Source organism: Oncorhynchus mykiss, chromosome 17 (assembly GCF_013265735.2).
Source record: "Oncorhynchus mykiss isolate Arlee chromosome 17, USDA_OmykA_1.1, whole genome shotgun sequence".
NCBI lineage: Eukaryota > Metazoa > Chordata > Actinopteri > Salmoniformes > Salmonidae > Oncorhynchus > Oncorhynchus mykiss.
This window is the reverse complement of record NC_048581.1, coordinates 68,079,999-68,103,860: the sequence shown is the minus strand read 5'-3', so window position 1 is coordinate 68,103,860 and position 23,862 is coordinate 68,079,999. Positions and strand designations below refer to the sequence as shown.

At 40.9% G+C, this 23,862-nt stretch overlaps 2 protein-coding genes across 2 annotated transcripts; one reads left to right on the top strand and one right to left on the bottom strand.

Moving 5' to 3' along the window:
• The first annotated feature begins 1,801 nt into the window (after positions 1 to 1,801).
• On the top strand, positions 1,802 to 5,731 carry nmur3 (neuromedin U receptor 3). The gene is made up of 2 exons (XM_021570504.2): positions 1,802 to 2,877; positions 4,163 to 5,731. The coding sequence occupies exons 1-2, from the start codon at positions 2,019 to 2,021 to the stop codon at positions 4,609 to 4,611; spliced, it is 1,308 nt and encodes a 435-aa protein (XP_021426179.2). The 5' UTR covers positions 1,802 to 2,018; the 3' UTR covers positions 4,612 to 5,731.
• A 3,266-nt stretch (positions 5,732 to 8,997) lies between these two features.
• Positions 8,998 to 13,656, bottom strand: LOC110493241 (putative beta-lactamase-like 1). Its single transcript, XM_036948354.1, has 4 exons — positions 13,431 to 13,656; positions 13,035 to 13,282; positions 12,198 to 12,303; positions 8,998 to 10,361 (listed from the first exon to the last, which is right to left on the bottom strand). Exons 1-4 carry the CDS (start codon positions 13,436 to 13,438, stop codon positions 9,383 to 9,385), a joined length of 1,341 nt encoding a protein of 446 aa, XP_036804249.1. The 5' UTR covers positions 13,439 to 13,656; the 3' UTR covers positions 8,998 to 9,382.
• Positions 13,657 to 23,862: the final 10,206 nt, after the last annotated feature.

Here is a 23,862-nt window from a genome sequence, read left to right as displayed (position 1 = left end):
GCTGAGCTCACTCAATTTAGCTCAAGGCTGATTGGCTATTATTTAATGTATTTTTTATCAAGGGAGGCCAAATGCTCACCGGCTTCACTTGCATTCAATACTACTGGCGGTAACAATGTCACACTCTTTTTGACAAGACAGCATCAGATAGATACGCTACATATACTGAGACAGAGGGTTGCGGTTTCATTTTCTCAGATGCTTTCTCCGGTGAGATACATTCAGCTTCTTGTGAATTGAAGGAAATCTATGAAACACAGAGCGACACTTTATTTTCTAGGTTTTTGTATTTTTCTTCTTGGTCAATTTTTTGGGGGGCCTGGCTTCCCTTGGTATCCATGAATACACGCCACTGGTGCAAATGTTGTTAGCAGGTGTCATTAGCATATTCATAAATTACAATGTTTTCAATTGACCTGCCTGGTAGGAGGCACATAAAATGGTTCCATAAGTAAATGAATAAACCCACTCTCTAGAGCATGCGCTACGTGCGTCAGCCCTCTGCTTCAGGTACCTAAGGAGCAGTTTTCACAGGCGCAGTTTCTAGCAGCGGATAACTCCTCTCATCTCCTTTCACCACCTTCTGTTATTCTTTAAAAGCATGTCCAGACTTTTTGAAGAAGGAGCACATTTTCTTTTGTCCTTCGACGTGTTAAAATGATGAGCAAGCGCAATCTCAGGCAGCTGTGAACAGGAATCCAAGGTGTGTTCAAATTCTACTGAGCTACACAAATGTCTCAAATGACATTATACAATGGTAGTCTAAAACAAAGTTGGTTGCTTTTTCTGAGCATACAATTAAGAAGTGTTAATTCTAAGTAAGTGTAAGACGTAAGCGATAAAGGATACACATGTATATATTTGTATGTCCACGTGCTTTAGTTCTGAACATTTAAATTTCATGAAATTGACTGAATGTTGTTTTATCCCATGTGTTGCTTTTATGCTCAGTTCAGATTTTCTGTCAGTTTGGAGTTGAAGTTTAATTTCTTGAACAGGCAGGCAGCCTATGTGGGGTACAGTATGTTGGGTTTGGATGTATTCTTTATGAATTGATTTGATGCACTTAAATCAGGATCCTGCTGCTAATTGCAGTCTGTAAAATAGGCTGAACTGTTGTTTAGGAGAGTGCTGGGTAGCAGTCATATGAAAATGCCTTTCCAGTTTTATGCACAGTCTGTTCAGTTTCATCAGTGTGCACAGATAATTATGCTACTGGCACCAAAGATTAACATATTGGAACACAGGTAAGCTCCAAAGCTCATTTTCACACCCTCTAGCTCTGTATCCCTGCCTTCTGCTCCCATAGAGTAAGATGAGACACCCACTGCAGAGAAACTAACAGGCCTAATGAAACATTCATGTCTCAGCTCTGAAATGTATGAAGTGATAGAGACATCTATTACTGTAGCAACAGCACATAATTTTGCTGCAATACAAAATTATTTCATTTTTACATTAGACTTGATTTTGCCAAGCATTTAGAATGTGTTTATCACACAGTGCGAAGTGCTACTGAAGACTTGGTTATTGCAGGAATCATTTTTTATTTGAATTAGCTAGAACAGATGACTGAAAAATGGGAATCATAGTATGTGGTAAATAATTGCACAAACATGTGGCTACACAAGATTTACTACAGTATTCATGTAATACACACTGGTGAAACTACCACCATACTATCACTGTAAGAGGCAATGTGTGCATTTGTGATGTACTGTAAATTCATAATTCCCAGTTACAACTAGTGGAATCTGATCAGCCCTTTAGTCAAGACTTAATCGTGCAAAACATATATCTCTTGTGAGACTTTACTGAGCTGTGTCAGTCAACATATGAGAGCTTTTACATCATCTTATGTAGAATCAGGATGCTGTAATATAAAATTGTGTTGTTGCTGTGGTACTCTTTAGGTGTTGTATTTCTCTCTGTATGGAATTTCTCTCAGAGCAATGATGTGCAGACATCTCCAGTGATCCTGTTCCTCTCTACTCCCACTTACAAGCCCCTACTGTGAAATGGAGAAGTACTGCCTGGACTCTCTTTCCAACATCTCAGAACAGCACGGCATGTTCTGTAACATCACATTGCTAAACGTCACAGGAAATGACTCTGGGACCAAATCCATCGAGGACCTCCTACTGGAATTTCTAGGGCCGAAACGCTCTCCCGTCTTCCTCCCTATCACCCTGGTTTACCTGCTCATCTTCTTTTTTGGTGTGTCTGGCAACCTTCTCACATGCGCAGTGATATCCAAACACAAGAAGATGCGTACCACCACCAACCTGTTCCTGTTCAGCCTGGCTGTGTCGGACCTCTTGGTGCTCCTCTTTGGGATGCCCCTGGAGATCTACGACATGTGGCAGAACTACCCCTTCCCTTTCGGCGAGGGAGTCTGCTACTTCAAGATCTTCCTCCTTGAGACCGTCTGCTTCGCTTCCATCCTAAATGTGACAGTGCTGAGTGCGGAGAGGTACATCGCCGTGGTCCATCCACTAAAAATACGCTATGTCTCCACCAACAAGCATGCAAAGCATGTCATCAGTGCCGTATGGGTGGTGTCCCTGGTCTGTGCCATCCCCAACACCTCCCTGCATGGCATCTACTACTTGAATCTCCCGGAGAAGGTGGCAGAGTCAGCCATATGCAGTTTGATAGGGGCCCCGTGGATCTATAACCTGGTGATCCTGATCACCACTGCGTGCTTCTACATTGTGCCCATGATGGTGATGAGCGGTCTGTACCTGGTGATGGGCATCCAGCTGGGCAGGGAGCGACACCTTTCCCAGGGAACGATGAGGAAGAACTGTAGCACCAACACCAACTGGAGAATCCACGTAGAGCGAGGGCGTAGGAGACAAGCCACCAAGATGCTTGGTAAGTTCTGCATTCCATTTCCATGCCCATTTCCGTTGTCACAGTCACAAGCCTGTCTTCCATGGTCAACACAATTTTGACATTTAAACTGTTTTCTGGTAGTAATATCCATAAAGGTTTTGAATGATAAGTTCATCCCTTGTACATTTTATATTATGCAGTCTGTGTTAGTGATAATAATATTGTAATTTAGAAAATTCTCTCATGTTGATAATAAAGAGCATCTGATCGGTTTCCAGGTCGATGTACAGGTAACTACCAAAATAATGGAAACACTTGAGTAAATGAGGTATACAAAGTATATTGAAAGCAGGTGCTTCCACACGTGCGGGTCCTGAGTTAATTAAGCAATTAACATCCCATCATGCTTAGGGTCAAGTATAAATATGCTGGGCAGGTCATTATGTTAGCCATTATTTTGGATACCATGACTATGCCCCCATAGGATGACAATGACTCCATCCACATGGCACAAGTGGTCACTCAATGATTTGATGAGCATGACAACGATGTTAGCCATGGCCATATCAGTCACCAAATTTTACACCAATTAAACATTTATGGAAGAGTCTGGATTGGAACCTGAGACAGCATTGTCCACATCCAACAACAAAACAGCAAATGATGGAATGTCTTGTTGAAGAATGGTGTCGCATCCCTCCAATAGAGTTCCCAACACCCAATTAAGACATGTTGGTGTTTCTTTTATTTTGGCAGTTACCTGTATGTCTTGGCAGTGTTTGTTTATTTGAGACTAGGCCAGATTATCTAATCTGCGACAATGCAATGGCATGGTCGAAAAACAAAACTTTCTGAAAACCCATGGCATGATTCTTTGTACCCATTTGACACTTCTTACACAGGGCATTGCTATTTTGGGAAGTGTCTCTGCACTGAATGTTGATCTCTTAGCTATGGCGGAGCTTTGTTTTAAGTAGCAGTGTTCATACAATACTTTAATTTCCTCTCCAGTAGTTATCTAAAGATAATTGATTTATATTCCTTGGAGAATTGAGGAGGCAATTCCTTTTTTCCTCGTTCTACTTTCAGGAAAATTGGCTGTCAAGAGGCCCTTAACTCCCTCTACACGATCTCATGGTGAAATGGTGAATGTGGGCCAGTTTCTGTCAGTAGTTATATGAGTAGAATGTCTCAGTTTCATGAGGACCAGGTCTTGCAGGGAACAGGATACCCTGTTGTTCCCCTCTTTCCTCCCTCTCTCTGCATCACTTAATTCATCCTCCTTCTCGGTCTCCCTCTCCTCTTGTCGCTGTCTGTTATGTAGCTGTGGTCGTGCTGGTGTTTTCCATCTGCTGGGCGCCTTTCCATATCGACCGGCTCTTGTGGAGCTGCATCATGCAGTGGTCTGTCTGGACAGACCTCAACCAAACTGTGTACCAGTGTGTGCACCTCCTTTCCGGCATCCTCTTCTACCTCAGCTCTGCAGTCAACCCCGTTATCTACAACATGCTCTCCACACGCTTTCGGGAATGCTTCTGGGATCTTATCTGCACACATACGAAAGACACCGCCTCTAGAAAAGACTGCCCACCCTTCGCCAAAATCCTGCTGGTTCCCTCTGGCCCAGTTCCTAAATCCCAGGCCAGTCCCAGGGACCAGAACTCACTCACTCCCCTGTTATCTCCAATTGGGACTGGGAGCACAGAGATCACAACACTGACATGTGAACATTCCTGTGTGGTAGACTCTGACTTCACTGCTACTGCTTTTTAATCATATTTAATATTTCATGTGGTAGTAGATGCCCTCTGTCAGACTGTGGATTTGACTAATGAGCAGATGATGCATTGTGCACAGCTGGATGATCATTATTTCATGAGGTGATCTGTGGACTCAATTGTGATCTGTTATTAAAGCAACATAAATCCTCATAGCAGACAGATGTATCCGAAAACAACTGATTTAGGGGTATGTAAATGAGAGACTTGGTTGCACTTGATAATTAACTCTAGTGATTGATTATCCCATATGATTGGTGTTCTCATATTGATCTGTGTGATATATGGACTATGTGAACTGCAGTTACAGTATTTATCATCCTTGTGTTTCATAACCACCTATTCCAACCCGTAATTTATTGAGTGTATGTCAAAACTTCCCCATTTCTCCTTGTCAAAGACATTGAATGTACGTATGTAGCACTGCTGTCCTTTGACCTAGACATTTTATGTAAATATACTGTAAATCAATTCATAATTATTGCCTTTCTGTGAAAACAGCAAAACATGAATGAATTGCTTGATGAGTATTTCATGAATTGTTTACAATGTCTGCAACAGAATGTGTATTACATTGAGAATGTATCGTATGAGTCTCTTGGAGACCCTAACAACAACAACAGCAACAACAACGGTAGTCTGTTCGACCATCAATGTGTAAGTGGCAGTAGTATAATGGGAACCACGATGAGGCTTCTACAAAAGTTGATCCTGATTTCACAGCAAGTTGTTCCTGATTTCCCTGCTGCCCCACATCTGGGCCAAGACTGTGTTCTTGTAGAGTGTCAATAATGCAGAGAATCCATCATAAGAGTCAATTACAGAACTTAGAACAGTTGATTAAAGATTCCTAGAAGCCTCCTGGTAGCCTCTATGGATGAATTGTTATTCTGTAAAAAAAAATGTTAGCTTTGCCTGCCACATAACATTCACTGGAGGGTAATGAATGCCATTTTCTTTCTGGTGTATACGACAACATATTGAATAGCTCCATCCTTGGTGTGTGCTAACATTGTGTTCTCCAACTGGATATTGAACTCTACACTCTTAGAAAAAAAGGTGCTATCTACAACAAAAAAGGGTTCTTTGGCTGTCCTCATAGGAGAACCCTTTGAATAACCCCTTTTGGTTCCAGACAGAACCCTTTTGGTTCCGGGTAGAACCTTTTTGGGTTCCATGTAGAACCCAGTGTTCTACATGGAACCCAAAAGAGTTCTACCTGGAACCAAAAAGGGTTCTACCTAGAACCAAAACGGGCTCTGCTATGGGGACAGCTGCAGAACCCTTTTGTAACCCTTTCTATCTAAGAGTATAGGAACCAACTCTTATTCCAAAATGCAATCCTTGCCACCACACTGCACCTGAGGCCTGGAGAATTACCTTTCATTTTCATTTTGGGTTTCAAATTCGATAGTGTTCGGCTAGACCCATTTGAAAATGATCTGTTTTCCCTCCTACGTAGTATTACATTAGAAAATCTAGCTGCCAAACCATAGGGCCACATTAGGTTATTCATTAGGAGTCAGTTTATGAGCTACTGCTATTTGTCATGAATCTATTCATATGGAGGATTTAAATGAGTCAGAATTGGGATGATGAAGTACACAGTCATTCCTGGAACTATACCACTATATCCCAAAGCACCCTTTTAAGCCCATACTTTTTGGTCTATTCTCACATACAGTATACTCTACAGTATGGCTACAGACACTGTAAAAGGTATCTATGCCAAAACCCAACATGATCTCTATTTAAAAATCTGAGTTTATTTTTGTTTGGTATGAACACATTTTATGGATTTTTCGTGGGTCAAAAATGATCAGGATATAATTTGATAACAAACTAAAATAAATCCATCTTTTACTGCAGTAGAAATGTGCATTTGACATCTTTGAGATTCATAGGGCAAAAAAACATGAACATCCACATGCAAATGACAGTGTTACAATTGAAGTGTGTTGATTGATGCCAGCATACCATATTTACATTATGTTGTTTTGTTACAAATGCAATGTTAGGATAGGACAAGCTGACAAATATAAGAGTACAGTAACAATGTGCATAGTGCAGGAAAGACAGGAAATACTGTGCCACAATACAGTGTAGGGCGGCAGGGTAGCCTAGTGGTTAGAGTGTCCGACTAGTAACCGAAGGTAAAAATCTGTCGTTCTGCCCCTGAACAGGGCAGGTTACCCACTGTTCCTAGGCTGTCCTTGAAAATAAGAAATTGTACTTTAACTGACTTGCCTAGTTAAATAAAGGTAAAAAGAAAACTGTAAAAGGTGTACAGATGTAGGATCTTAATTTGGTCACTCTTTTGTTGATAAGAAACTTATGTATTCCAGGTTTAAAAAGCAGAAGTTTGTAACTTACACTTTAAAATGTCAGACTTGATTTTCCCTAATGAAAAATGTATCAACCTCTCTCAAACAAATCCATTAATTATAATCCACATAATTATATTAAATTATTTTCCTGCTGTAGCAAACTGGCTCAAATTAAAATACGACATCTGTACAATATAATGCACTATACAGTTCTAGTCAAAAGTTTGGACAACCTACTCACTCAAGGATTTTTCTTATTTTTTTTTACTATTCGCTACATTGTAGAATAATAGTGAAGACATCAAAGCTATGAAATAACACAATATGGAATCATGTAGTAACCAAAAAAGTGTTAAACAAATCAAAATATATTTTATATTTGAGATTCTTTAAAGAAGCCACCCTTCGCCTTGATGACATCTTTGCACACTCTTGACATTGGAATGCATTTAAATTAACAGGTGTGCCTTTTTAAAAGATAATTTGTGGAATTTCTTTCCTTCTTAATGCGTTTGAGCCAATCAGTTGAGTTGTGACAAGGTAGGGTTGGTGTATGAAAGAAAAAGATCAAGTCCATATTATGGTAAGAACAGCTCAAATAAGCAAAGAGAAACGACAGTCCATCATTACTGATCAGTCAATGCGGAAAATGTCAAGAACTGAAAGTTTCTTCAAATGCAGTAGCAAAAATCATCAAGCGCTATGCTGAAACTCGCTCTCATGAGGACTTCCACAGGAAAGGAAAACCCAGAGTTACCTCTGTGGCAGAGGATAAGTTCATTAGAGTTACCAGAATCAGAAATCGGCAATTAACTGCACCTCAGATTGCAGCCCAAATAAATGGTTCACAGAGTTAAAGTAACAGACACATCTCAACATCAACTGTTCAGCGGAGACTGCGTAAATCTGGCCTTCATGGTCGAATTGCTGCAAAGACAACACTACTAAAGGACACCAATAAGAAGAAGTGACTTGCTTTGGCCAAGAAACATGAGCAATGGACATTAGACCGGTGGAAATCTGTCCTTTGGTCTAATGAGTCAAAATTAGATATTTTTTGTTCCAACCGCCGTGTCTTCGTGAGACAGGTGAGCGGATGATCTCTGCATGTGTAGTTCCCACCGTGAAGCATGAAGGAGGAGGTGTGATGGTGTGGGGCTGCTTTGTTGGTGTTGGTGACACTGTCTATGACTTATTCAAAATTCAAGGCACACTTAACCAGCATAGCTACCACAGCATTCTGCAGCGATACATCATCCCATCTGCTTTGCGCTTAATGGGACTATTTGTGTTTCAACAGGACAATGACCCAAAACACACCTTCAGGCTGTGTAAGGGCTATTTGATCAAGAAGGAGAGTGATGAGTGCTGCATCAGATGACCTGGCCTCCACAAACACCCAACCTCAACCTAATTGATATGGTTTGGGATGAATTGGACTGTAGAGTAAAGGAAAATCAGCCAGCAAGTGTTCAGCATATGTGGGAACTCCTTCAAGACTGTTGGGAAAGCATTCCAGGTGACTATCTCATGAAGCTGGTTGAGAGAATGCCAAGAGTGTGCAAAGCTGTCATCAAGGCAAAAGGTGGCTACTTTGAAGAATCTAAAATCTAAAATATATTTTTATTTGTTTAACACTATTTTGGTTACTACATGATTCCATATGTGTTATATCATAGTTTTGATGTTTTCACTATTATTCTACAATGTAGAAAATGGTAAAAATAAAGAAAAACCCTTGAGTACGTGTCTCCAAACTTTTGACTGGTACTGTATAACTTTGAGGAAGGCCCTTTCCTATTTCAGCATGCTAATGCCACCATGCACAAAGCAAGGTCCGTACAGAAATGGTTTTTCGAGATCGGTGTGGAAGAACTTGACTGGCCTACACAGAGCCCTGACCTCAACCCTATCGAACGCCTTTGGGATGAATTGGAATGCCCAATGCGAGCCAGGCCTAATTGCCAAACATCAGTGCTCAACCTCACTAATGCTTTTGTGGCATGTCCCTGCAGCAATGTTCCAACATCTATTGGAAAGCCTTCTCAGACGAGTGGAGGCTGTTATAGTAGCAAAGAGGGGACCAACTCCATGTTATAGCCCATGATTTTGGAATGAGATCTTCGACAAGCAGGTGTCCACATACCTTTGGTCATGTAGTGTATGTTTAAGGTCAGGTTATCAAATGTATAAAAAGGATGAATATTTGCAATGCCATTATTTGACACAGAAATCAAAAACGTTGACGTCAATGGGTAAAAAAAAAAAAAAAATCTGTCTGTGTGCCTTCTTTTGCAATTCATCATGATACAGACTACTCACTGTCTGACAGCAATGTTTTCTTTAATTTCAGAGTATCCCTATTAAATATAGGCTACAGACCCAAAAAAGGACCTTCATTCAACATGTACATGTGCCTTTTCAGTTGTATGAGTTCAGTTAGTTTGAGAAAGTCGGCCTACGGGCTATCCGGATCACATTGTATGTATTCAGTCCTGGTGCATCGAAGCCAGGGGACAGACCACGCTTGTCAAACACATAAAAGTTAAAGAGCTGCCCGTCTTGGGCCTCAAGGGAGACTGAGGCAGTGCTGACCCGCAAAACACAGGGGTACTCCTTCTCAAATACCACCCTGAACACCCTGTCTACCAGGTAGTTCAGCTTGATTGTCCGATATCTCTCTGGGATCAGGTCCTCAATCTGGGGACCAAACTGCTGCATGATCAGAACACCGTCTGCCCCAGCTTTGATCTCATAGAAGGTGATGTTTCCATAAGTGAAGAAGCCTATGTAAGGGTCTGGAATAGGGGGAGGGATGAGGATCTTTTTGGCCTCCCGGAACACCCTCTCCATGGCGGGTATGATGTGACTGTAAGCCTTGGCCACCACCTCCTGGTTCTGAGGTCTGGTGCCAGCCATCAGCACCACCAGGCCCAGCTTGAGCCTGGGCACCAGTGAGAAGGTGGCTGAGTAGCCATCCAGGTCTCCGTCTTTACGCAGCACCTCGTAGCCCAGCTGCTCATTCACCTCCCAAGGCGTCCCGGTGCGGTTGGCAAAGTAGTCCTTATCACAGCGGTACAGCGGGGTCAGCATGATCTTCAGGGTGTCGGGCTCCAGGAGCTTGCGGTGGTAGGCCCCCAGCAGCATCATGGCCAGCTTGGCAAGGTCAGCGGCAGTGGAGAACATCTGGCCTGAGGGGCGGTACCAACCCAGGTCATACAGAGGGGCTGGCTGGCCACTGGAGTAGACGCCCACAGCCATCTGGCTTTGGATCCCTGGGGTGTAGTCAAAGCCTGTGTCCTCCATCCCCAGCCGGTCCAGGATGTTATCATTGATCCAGCGCTGGTAGTCCAGGCCCACCACCTTCTCAGCCATGACGTGGGCCAGTAAGGAAAAGGCTAGGTTACTGTAGTGGCATCTGCAAAACACAGAGCAGCAGAGTGGGAAGTCACTGTGTTGCTGCATTGACCCTGCATTGACTGAAGGGTCAATGCAGCCCACAGGGGTGACGTAATTAAACACCTGAGCCATCTATTTATATCCAAATGAGTGAAGCAAATTGAAGTTGAAGGCGGAAGATTACATACACTTAGGTCGGAGTCATTAAAACTAGTTTTTCAACCACTCCACATATTTCTTGTGAACAAACTATAGCTTTGGCAAGTTGGTTAGGACATCTACTTTGTGCATGACACAAGTCATTTTTCCAACAATTATTTACAGACAGATTGTTTCACTTATAATTCACTGTCTCACAGTTCCAGTGGGTCAGAAGTTTACATACACTAAGTTGACTGTGCCTTTAATCAGCTTGGAAAATTCCAGAAAATGATGTTATGGCTTTAGAAGCTTCTGGTAGGCTAATTGACATCGTTTGAGTCAATTGGAGGTGAACCTGTGGATGTATTTCAAGGCCTACCTTCAAATGCAGTACCTCTTTGCTTGGCATCATGGGAGAATCTAAAGAAATCAGCCAAGTCCTCAAAAAAAATGTAGACCTCCACAAGTCTGGTTCATCCTTGGGAGCAATTTCCAAATGCCTGAAGGTACCACGTTCATCTGTACAAACAATAGTACGCAAGTAAAAACACCATGGGACCACGCAGCCGTCATACCGCTCAGGAAGGAGACGTGTTCTGTCTCCTAGAGATGAACGTACTTTGGTACAAAAGTGCAAATCAAGAACAACCCAGAACAACAGCAAAGGACCTTGTGAAGATGCTGGAGGAAACAGGTACAAAAGCATCTATATCCACAATAAAACGAGTCCTATATCGACATAACCTGAAAGGCCGCTCAGCAAGGAAGAAGCCACTGCTCCAAAACCGGCATAAAAAAAGCCAATTTGCAACTGCACACAGGGACAAAGATCGTACTTTTTGGAGAAATGTCCTTTGGTCTGATGAAACAAAAATAGAACTGTTTGGCCATAATGACCATCGTTATATTTGGAGGAAAAAGGGGGAGGCTTGCAAGCCGAAGAACACCATCCCAACCGTGAAGCACGGGGGTGGCAGCATCATGTTGTGGGGGTGCTTTGCTACAGGAGTTACTGGTGCACTTCATAAAATAGATGGCATCATGAGGAAAGGAAAATTATGTGGATATATTGAAGCAACATCTCAAGACATCAGTCAGGAAGTTAAAGCTTGATCGCAAATGGGTCTTCCAAATGGACAATGACCCCAAGCATACTTCCAAAGTTGTGGCAAAATGGCTTAAGTACAACAAAGTCAAGGTCCTATAATCCTATAGAAAATGTGTGGTTAGAACTGAAAAAACATATGCAAGGAACGAGGCCTACAAACCTGACTCAGTTACACCAGCTTTGTCAGGAGGAATGGGCCAAAATTCACCCAACTTATTGTGGGAAGCTTTTGAAAGGCTACCCAAAACATTTGACCCAAGTTAAACAATTTAAAGGCAATGCTACCAAATACTAATTGAGTTTATGTAAACTTCTGACCCACTGGAAATGTGATGAAATAAATAAAATCTGAAATAAATAATTCTCTCTACTATTATTCTGACATTTCACATTCTGACAGGTAATTTTTACTAGGACTAAATGTACGGATTTGTGAACAACTGAGTTTAAATATTTTGCCAAGGTGTATGTAAACTTCCGACTTCAACTGTAGGTTCCATTATATTACAAAAGGCAAATATTGAGTGAGTTTTAAATGGCACAAGGACACACACAACATTTGAATGATTATAATTCTGGGAATGATGGGAATGACTAAGGTCTTACTTGGTGCCAGGGTCTGCAACAAGGACATCATCTTGCAGCAGATTCACTGCAGCCTGTGTTTTCCCCTTCCACAGCAGGTTAGTGGCTCTTAGTCTTCTGGGTAGACCTGCAGTTGACAAAACACAACATCGTTAGTGTTTACGTCTAAAGAAAAGAAAATGCATTCATTTAGCTACTATGTTAAATGAAGCTCAAGCCAATTGCAATTAATTTGAACCGAAACAGGGTCCTCAAATGTTACTCTAACATGTCATCTGTTTGGACTGTCTCTGATCATTTAATTAAATGTACAGCTCAGAATTCCGTGTCAATGTCTGGTCTAAAACATTGAATCCTCTCCTCTATGAATTATTGTTTGACCATCATGCCTCAATGATCAAAGTGTGAACCTCATATTGACATAATCAAATCAAACCTGTTTGAAAGCAAGGTATTGTAGTTTTTTTTTTCAATTCGGTGTTGCCCATCAATGAGTGTGACTCATTGTCCCTTAGCCCTTCGCATGATCTATTTCTGATGATAAGCAGATGCAGTGATAATCTAAACCGTTTCTGTTACATCAGACGTGTTTACCACCTCAGAAGGCAATTCAGCAACCTGCTTAGAGGTGACTGACCAGAGTTTGCGGTGTGGTGGCATTTGAATTTAATCAATAAATAGGATCATGAACATCACATTAAAATTTATATTTTGCTAATAATAGCATGATACTGTTCAACATTGTAGCTGAGTACATTAGGCACATAACTTGTTCCACCTGATAGTATTTGAATGGGTCGGCATGACATGAGTTCCAATCCCGGGTGGGAGGGGCGGAGTATGAGGTTTGTATCTTACCTGAGAGCTGGCTGGCCATCCTGCGCAGAGTGACAGAGGAGGAGCGGATCTGAACCTCTCCACTATCCAGGAAGATCAGGCCGTCTGTCACGTACTTGAGCTCAGAGTCCCGTGACTTGCCCAGAGGGTTTTTAATGGTGAAGTTATCCACATATTTCTCCAGAGGGTCATCCAGAGAGGTTATCTTCCCATCATCCCACAGCCTGTATAGCATCAGCGTTGGGAAGATCTTGGAAAGGCTGGCAATCCTGTAGGGCATCAAACAGGAATTGACTACTACTGTATCACCCTGATTTCTGCCCCAAACTTTTTTTTTTTTTATAATTTCAACAATTAGTAAGACAAGCACACACAAATTAATAGAGTACTTTTCTTCCTTTCAGAGGATGAGCTTACCCTAACATCCTTTCATTTTCACATGCACTCTCCAAACCTTTCTACACTCAGGCTTTTAACCTCACAACGTTTTCTCTGCCTCATAGCCCAGACATTTCTGTATCACACTCCAGACATTAAGGGGTTTGGAGTTTGAAATTACAACATCATGCTACATATCTATTTAAGGCCCGTGCTGACAACACTCAAGACAGATGAAAACATAATGACTGAATAGCCCATACATAGTTAAAGACATAGGTTAGTATTCAATCAAAGGCGCATTGCTGGCAATAGCACTGCACTCGACTTTTACAAGTAATTTACGCTTAAACCGATATACACACAGTTTACTGTGAATATGATCTCCACAAACATCAGTAAATTGCCTATGAATTGTAGATTGTGCAATGGGCTTGTCAACAACACTTCTCAGATTGAATCCCGGTGGCACATTTTCAAGCCAATTTCAGGCTCAAACTCATTGCTGAAATGGCAACATACCACAGATCAGAAAAATTACAGCAGTGTTCACATAATACTTCAAGTCCACTATAAGCGTTGCCAGAGTGCATTGTTTTGAGAGCGGAGGAGAAAAGGGGATGAGTATCTTTATTCTGTCTTTCCCAGAGCGGAGGAGAAAAGGGGATGAGTATCTTTATTCTGTCTTTCCCTACTGTACTGTACCATATTCATCAATTGTGTGTGAGTACAATAGCTTTGGTCCAGTTTTTCGCAAGTACTCTTAAAATGTTGCTAGTGGGTGTACTAAATGATCCTCTAATTACATGTGGCTTTTGTTTACATTGTGAATATAGTCAATGTAGCTAGCTAGAGTTTCTGCTAGCTAGTAGCTTCTTGACTTCATAAATCTTAGTAAAATAGCCACTGGTGTCTAGTGGAGGCCACATGCAACCAAAATCTATTTTATTTCTCTATATTTCAATTCACAAGATAGAATGAATGCACTCCTCAACCGTAAAAAATATAACCTCTGCTATACTTGTGCTTTAACGCTGCCTTTGGACGTGACGCAACGAGAGCGCAACATACGCAGTATACAGTAACAGCTTTCAATGATCTCGAATGAACGGCAACGCCGGATGCCCGATGGCTTATTAGTATTCCATAGAAACACCTCCAACCCTCCATAGATTTAAAGATAGTGTATACCCCCTAAATCACAGGAGTCCATCAGGAAGCAGACTTCTCAGCTTTGATTTGTGACTTTACTCAGAGCCAGCGGCAGGTTGTCACGATCCATCCGGAACTTTCATTACACACACCTGGCCCCATATTCCCAGTGAATAGTAATTGTATAAGTGTGTCCTTGGTTTACCATTGTCCTGACGATTATTGTTACAATGTCCGTTGGTTCGTGTGAGTACCTGCGCTGTGTGTTTTGGCTTTCGTGACATTGTGTATTGCGCAGATGATTACGGGTTTCGTCCCGTGTGTTAATCATTGTGCGCTTGTGTTATTTATTCGAGTTACTCCTCGCTCTTTTGTTTGGGTTTCAACCCTGTGTTCTGTATAGTGTTTGTTCGGTCTTCGTCGCCTTTACACTGGGACGAATTCAAAGGTAATTTACTTATGTTTGTAATTTGGGGTATAATAAAAAAACTATTACGCATTCCTGCGCCTGCATCCCGACCCTTCATACCAACGTGACACAGGTCATTATTATCCTCTGTGTTATGTTAGGCAGGTAACTCTCAATCCACAATATAGAAGGGGGTGTAAAGCCATAACATACCTTTTTCCACGATCGATAATGTCAAAAGCTGCACTGAAGTCTAACAAAGCAGCTCCTACAATCTTTTTATTATCAATTTCTCTCAGCCAATCATCAGTCATTTGTGCAAGTGCAGTGCAGGTTGAATGCCCTTCCCTGAAAGTCCGTTAATTTATTTACTGTAAAATAGCATTGTATCTGGTCAAACACATTTTTTCCCAAATGTTTACTAAGGGTTGGTAATAGGTTGATTGGTCGGATATTTGAGCCAGTAAGGGTGCTTTACTATTCTTGGGTATCAGAACTTTTGCTTCCTCAAGGCCTGAGGACACACACTTTTTTGTAAGCTTAGATTGAAGAGATGGCAAATAGGAGTAGCAATATTATCCGCTATCATTCTCAGTGACTGTATCATGATGCTCTACCCCCTCATGATAGTCATGACCAAAATTATTGGCAGCCTTGAGCCTAATATTAACAAAAAATACTATAAATTAAGTAATATAATACTGTTAAATAAAATATGTATATAAATGGGGAAATTGTTATTTTATACAAATACAATTGCTCAGAGAACTAGTTTTTCTCAAAAAGATAGGGGTCAACATTATTGGTACCCCTGTTTTCAAAACTCCAGCACCCTTCCATTGTGAGAATAACACCACTGGGCCTTTTTCTAAAATGTTTTATGAGACTGGAGAACACATTGGGAGGGATTTTAGACCATTCCTCCAGACAGAAACTTTGAAAATATTTGATACCCTTCATCTGTGGCCATTGCAAAATGTAACCATTTCTTTGTGGAATTTGATGTGTGCTTGGGGGTATTGCCTTGCTGCCAAATTTTACAACTGTGCAAGAGGACAAGTACATTTGAGTGTCTAGTTTGAGAAAGACGCCTCACAAGTCCTCAACTAGCAGCTTCATTAAATAGTATCCACAAAACACCAGTCTCAACGTCAACAGTGTAGAGGCGACTCCGGGATGCTGGCCTTCTAGGCAGAGTTGCAAAGAAAAAGCCATATCTCAGACGGGCCAATAAAAAGAAAATATTAAGATGGGCAAAAGAACACAGACACTTGACAGAGGAACTCTGCCTAGAAGGTCAGCATCCCGGAGTCGCATCTTCACTGTTGACCTTGAGACTGGAGTTTTGCGGGTAATATTTAATGAAGCTGCCAGTTGAGGATTTGTAAGGCATCTGTTTCTCAAACTAGACTCTCTAATATACTTGTCCTCTTGCTCAGTTGTGCACCGAGGCCTCCCACTCCTCTTTCTATTCTGGTTAGAGACAGTTTGTGCTGTTCTGTGAAGGGAATAGTACACAGCGTTGTATGAGATCTTCAGTTTCTTGGCAATTTCTCGCATGGAGTACCTTCATTTCTCAGAACAAGAATAGACTTACGAGTTTCAGAAGACAGTTCTTTGTTTCTGGCCATTTTGAGCCTTTAATTGAACCCACAAATGCTGATGCTCCAGATACTCAACTAGTCTAAAGAAGGCACGTTTTATTGCTTCTTTAATCAGAACAACCATTTTCAACTGTTCTAACATAATTGCAAAAGGGTTTTCTAATGATCAATTAGCCTTTTAAAATTATCAACTTGGATTAGCTAATACAATGTGCCATTGGAACACAGGAGTGATGGTTGCTGATAATGGGCCTCTGTACACCTATGTAGATATTCCATAAATAATCTGCCGTTTTCAGCTACAATAGTCATTTACAACATTATCAATGTCTACACTGTATTTCTGATCAATTTGATGTTATTTTAATGGTTATTTAAAAAAAAAAGTTTTTCTTTCAAAAAGAAGGGGATTTCTAAGTGACCCCAAACGTTTGAATGGTATTGTATGAGTGTAACCAGGGTGAGAAATTGTACCTATACTTTGATACATAGCAATGTTATTTTCCCTCTTCCTCTCAATGTTACTTCCCCTGAATGTCACTTCCCCTCGGATTGTAGGTGTTTCAACAATAAACGCTATGACAGTATCTCTATCGGCAAGAGAATAGAATGATTGGCGCAGTTACATAAAAATCCCTGCACAAGCCTGTACAATACCACACAAAAGACTGAAAAGCCTGCATTATTTATCTACCACATATGGTTAGAGTTAGCAAAATACACATAACTGGAAGTTGAGCATCAGGGAATGCAGACTTCTGTTGGTCAGTAATGACAGCTGTACTCTGAAGTGAGAATACCCACAGCTACAGGACCCATGGTGCTAAAAGACTCCATAGTGGTGTAGTGGCTAACTGTATCAGAGGCTGATTGACATGTTACATTTAGGCCTTTTTTAAGAGCAGTAAGGCAGCTTCGACTGATGGGAAATTCACATGCTCTGAGCACGTACTGTAGTACGTCATACATATGGACAACAGAACTACACGCATGTCCCTGAATCGAGAAATGCATAAGAAAGGGCTAAGGGTGCTTATCATCAACACCACAAGCTTCAACGTTGTAGGAGTCTTAACCATGTGATGATTTGAGTCATAAACAGACCTGGCTTTGTCATCCCCTTTAGGGCCCAAAAAAGCCCTGAGATCTATGCTGCTCGCCTGTATATGGTGTACTCATTGGGAGGAGCTGAGAGTGGGTCACTTCTGTTCCTCTTGCCAAAGTTACCAGTCCACAGAACGGTGTTGTTGAAAATCACAATGGCCGACAAAGAAGGAAGACTAGTAGGATTGATGATTTGGCGCAGCAGTGTGTCCACCTGAGTGAGAACATATCAGTATTTACTGTATATCGAATAATATTCATAGTTCTACAGTAGTTTCAGTAAACAAGAAGTTCAAAAGTTCAAAGTTGGGTATGAAAGATTTGAAGGCACTCTGTGGACAAAAATACTGCCTATTGATTTGTTGTGATGGAAGTGATTTCAATGTCAAGGTTTGGCAGATGCTGAGATACTCTGTTTTTACATGGTCAATCTTCTGTTCTGTATAAAAGATATAAGGAGTTGTAATGTGTTTTTATCATTCTGAGGACATTGTTAATGTCCAATGGAAATGTAATCTCATCCATAACAGACTGCTGCTGTACAGCAGATTGCTGTACAGATTCTCAATTTGAGACAGTTTGCTACAGCAGGAGAACAATCCTGCAGCAACAGGAAATGTGAATTATTGGGTGGATTATAATTAATGGACATTTTTGTAGTGATTGAATATTTTTTTTTAAGCAAAAATCAGGTCTGAAATTTCTAAGTGGTAATGAAAACACTTTTTAAACATAAAATACACTACAAGTTTAAAATGTCCTGCATTGCAGTAAAGTTCTCCTGCAACTGGGTGATCAAATTAAGATCCTACATCTGTATGGAGATGTGCTGGGACCGATAGGACTGTTGTCAAATGCCCTTCACTGACTGAATAATATCAATCCAGGAACTGGTCACGTCCACATCTGTTGCCAGAGGCTTCATGCAAAAGGACACTTTCTTTATCAATTATATTTCTCTGCATGTTAATACAGCCCCTCATGTCCAGGCAACTGTTGTCAAGCATCACTAACACATGTTCCCTGTTCTTAGTTGGACATGAGCATAATGTGGATAGTCTGTGAATGGCCCAAGGGAGCTCTTACCTTTTCCAGTGCCTCTTTCAGAGTAGGGATAGGGTGCTCAAGGGGGAGAGGCTCAGGGAAGCGTGGGCACATTCGTTCTGATTTGGCATTGCCTCCCATGCTCTCATCTGGCAGAGAGACAGAAGAAGGGGAAATTAAGTGCCATGAAGGTGATTCATTCTGAACACACTATGAATTTTGAATGATCAGTTAAAGGAGACTTTCATTTAACTAACTACACAGTATTTGATCTAGTCTTTATAGTTCATAGAATTACTATAGTAAACAGGCCCCTAGGCCTAGAGTATGTTCTGATCCAGTACCAGATCATACAGGCATGGTGTGCTACTGAATTAATACATGTGTAAGAAGCAGCCCTTCAGTTAAAGAATGCAACTAAAGACCGCTAAATTTGAACCATTGATTACATTTTATATGTCCCCATAATATTACTTTCTCAAATTGTTGCAACAGAAACTTTTAGCAAAGAAGAAATAAAGGAGAAAGTACAGATGTGGCATCTTAATGGGACCCCTATTGTTACAGGAGGAAAATGCAGTACAGTAGCATCTCTGGCTGATCACACCTTCAGCACTCCAGTAGGTTGGTTCCCTGTGAGCACAGTCTGTCTTTAACATTCTAATCTATTCACCACCCACAGAAAACAGCTAATTGGATTTCAGATCACACCTCAGACACAGGACACAGACGTTAGTTCAATGTCTAGTTTTGATTTACATTTGGTTTAGTTGTCAACTATTGTGAATTCAATGTTAAATCAGCAAAACATGTCACCATGTCATTGAATTTAGGTTAAAAGTTTGGTGAAATAAATACAAAATGCCCTCACAATGATGACTTTTGCAAATATAATTAGTTTTTCACGTTGATTCAACGTCATCACTTTGGGTTTTGGGGTTGAAATTAGGTGGAAACAAAGTTGATTCAACCAGTTTTTGCCTAGTGGTTAGCCTCATATGGGTCTCAGGCAAATAAATTCATTCTGAAGCAAGAACTGCCATGTGTGTTGGAACCTTTTTCCCTGAAACAATGGACTTCCTCCTTGATTTCTACAGGTTCTTTGTGTGCAAAATCACCTATTGTATGAGTCAACGTTAATGCAGGGGAAGCAGGAGCTACTGGTATAATTATAAGCTCTGATTAATCTTAACCCATTTACCTCAGATACAATATAACAAAGCCACAAGAGATTGACAGGCTGAAGTGTTTAGAGTGAATCAACGCTGTTCACTGTATAATATGTTGAATTGCTTCATGTCCTGCCATTGTTTTTACTTTGGTTCTATGTTTTCTTGAACAAGGTTGAATGCAGGGAGTGAGCCTTACTTGGCAGTAACTTTGGGATCTGGTACTGCCAGAGGAAGCATCCTGTCATGACCAGAGAGAGCAACAGGAAGAACACCATGCCCAGCTGAGTCCACTTCACCTTCATCTTCTTGGTCTTGGTGAGCCCCTCTATAGCAGCAGCCGGGGAAGGCTAAAACACACACACACACACACGCGCGCGCGCACGGTTAGGGATGGGCCTTTAGAATGCTAAGAGATGCTGAGAAATGAAGGGTTTGATAATATGGCAAATGTACTTTCATAACATTAGTGAGCTAACTTGCTGATCTACATACACAATTTAGATAGCAATCACAACCAAGACTACTTACCACTTGATGCTTTAAAAGGTAGGCAAAATATAATAAAACTATCTTTCTCTCACTGAATCAGCATCTGAACAATGCACTCAGCATCGTGGAGAGACAACTCACAAATTCCAATAGTGGTTGATGTTCTTCCCTGGAGGTTTTACTGTACAGGGGTATGGCACAGACATGGCTTCCCATTCCTATATCTCCTCACTGACAATTCCATAATCCTGGCCATCGGCACCCCTCTGACAATAACATTTCCTCTCCGACAACCACGGGCCTCTGACATCATAATCCACAGATTTACTCCACTAAAGCCCATCTCAGCGGGAGGGGAAATCTTAATCTCTAATCCCCCACAAATCAGTTCACTTCAGTCCCGTTTGCACCACTTTTGGGACCTACCAAGTCCCTTCTGAAAAACATGGTGTCTACTCAACCCTTACAGGAGGAGGGCATGTTGGCCTTATGAGGCACCTTTAGCAGAAACATGAGTTGACAAGGAAAATCACATGGGCACACAAAGTTAGAGCGCTCCAGTGGACTAATATGTTAACAGAGGACACTGACTGAGACAGTCTAGGAAGGAATACAATTCTCTTGCTATTTCCCATAGCTAACAGTCACGCAACACACACACTGTACACATGGGCTGCATCCTTTAAAGTACAACTTTGCATAGAATATGTGTTCCATGGCTATGATTCATTAATTGATTTCTTCATGTGGCTCAGGTCTAAGATCATTGTATCGGGTGTCAGTGGGCCAATTGTGGGCCTGAGCCTGCTGGGGGGAGATGGGGGAGAATTAATGGAGTTTGTGTTTGCATTAGACTCAATAATCAATAAAATAATGAATGTGCTTGTAATCAATTAGGAATTCATGTTTACCTGGTTGTATCTATTTAAATGTATTTGTAATTGTTTAACCTTTCCTTTAATGTTTAAATGGATTGGATGTTTTAATTAAATATAGAATTGTTTTGATCTGATTTGATCAAACAGGGAATGAGCTTTCCTAAGAGAGTAAGCAGAAATCAAAGATTTCAAGCACTTCTCAAGGTTTAGAAAAAGGTAGAACTTATATAATAATCGATATCAAAAACGTGTCTTCCTCAGCGATTACCATCTCTTTCATAGAGGGGACTTAAGTTTCATCACATTTGAAGTGAATCATTCTGTATTTCTACATTCAGCTAGATTATGCCTGTTTTATTAGCTGTGGAAGGCTGTGAACTATTGGAGGCCCAGTAATGTATTCTGATATACATAGGACTAATGCTACAGAGAGAAAGAACATGTTAGCTGGAGTTGATCCTGGTTGCATAATCAGCTGATGGCTGTGGAACAAGCAGCTGTCCCATTTGGACAGAGTTGTGGTGAGTAAGCGGCGCACAATCAGATAAGCTCCAGCGCATACACACACATGACCTGCAGTCTCCCATTAAGGAAGTCAAATCAAATTGTATTTGTCACGTGCTTCGTAAACAACAGTGAGACATACAGGTCCCTTTCCAACAATGCACAGTTAAAGATAAAGATGTTTTTTTTAAAAATCAAATAATACAGAGTGAATAATGAATAACAATAATGAGTAAAAATAACATGTCTATATACAGGGAGTACCAGTGTGGAGTCGATGTATGAGGCAATTGCGGTAGCTATGTACATATACTGTAGGTAGAGGTTAAGTGACTAGGCAACAGAATATATAAAAGACAGTAGAGTGCAGTATGTGGTGAGTGTGAAAGTATGTGTGTGCGTGTGCACGTGTGTGTGGCATCAGTATGCATGTGTGCATGTGTTGTGTGTGTGTGGGCGTATGTAGTATGTGTGTTGTGGTGTGGTGTCAGTGTAAGTATGTGTGAGTGTGTGTAATGTTGTGTATAAGCCGTTACCTGCTGAGGCTGAACTCCATCCATAGACATCTCTCTCAGGACTTTACTGCCTGTCTTCCCCATTACTCATGTGCAAGAAACATGAAAGGATGTCAGGATCTTTTATGAAGGAGAGATATCAAGTAAAGACATCACTATATCACTTGTATGATGGATGTACAGTACATTAACGTAGGTGTATGGCAAGACATTTAGAGGATCATTTTTTATAAATCATTCAAGACATCCAATAAAAAAAACATTGGAAAACAGAGCAGATTAAATATGCAAAAAATAAAAATATAGTAAGGCAGGCCTTATCAAAGTGAACATTGAAAGGGAAAGGGGGATAACTACTCAGTTGTACATCTGAATGCATTCAACTGAATTGTGTCTTCTGCATTTAACCCAACCCCTCTGAAGACATCTCGTCTAGACATCTTTTTTTTCCCCTGAAAGTGTGAAGAGTGCATATGTGCAGTCTGCCATGAGAATATTATAATTATACTGTAGCTGACAAAGTCACTCCAGACATTGCTCCAAGCTGTCAAGCTTACAGAAAGAACTGAACTTATGTCTCGGCATAGAACAGCTCCCAGGTGCTAACATACTGTTGATAAACACCCCTGTTGTTAATAATGCAGGTTTCATAATGGCGCCATAGGTCAACCCTTCTTTCATTAATTTCCTCTTTTGGCTTTGGATTGTCTTCTAAAATGAAGCCATTGAAAACATTTATCTGAGGTAAAACTGGTAAATGACATGTTTGAGTGCTAACCAGATGCACTATTATTTTCAAGCGAATATTTTTAGGTGGAACTCGGGGCTCACAAAACCAAGGCGTATAATTCAACAACATTATGACTCTGAGGTACGAGTCATATTATATAATACAGCTTCATGTATTGAGTGATTGGGTGTGATATGGACAGTTTGTTCGAGTTTCTAAATTAGTTGCAAAACAAGCTTGCAACATTTTGTACTTTAATATTTGTTGAATCCTGTAAATGATAGGCAGCAAAATGACCCTTCAGGTTGACATGTTCATGAAGCATATACAAAAAAAGGTACAGCAGCAAGGTAACTTCTTGTTTGTCTCACATATCAACGCACACATACAGTATCAACAGGCTGGGATGGGATGATTCACATTGGAATAAATGAGGTTATATGCACAAATAAAGGGCTTTTGATACATCTTGTGCTTGCCAATAAAACACATAGCCTACCGCACTGAACAGTTGAGACTTGTCTCCAATTCAGCATGAAATCCTGTTGATGGCCGATATTGGTTTAACTACTTACACTGTCCAGGCATTGCTTGAAATGTATTCCTCTCCAGTGCCTTTTAGTCTGTATTTTTAAGGTGTTCAATAATGTATCTTAAAGATGTTCTACTTGAGCCTCTCAGCTCATATCCAAAGGAATCGTTTAGTCTTGGTGAGCCCCTCTATAATAATTTAGTTATACATAATGTTTACACAATTACCGTGCATGCAGGATTGGCAGCAGCGAAGTTACAGTATATGATGTCTTAATGATGTAACATCGACAGCATAACGGGTTCAACAATTTGATCAAAAGTTCAGATTTAAAAGTA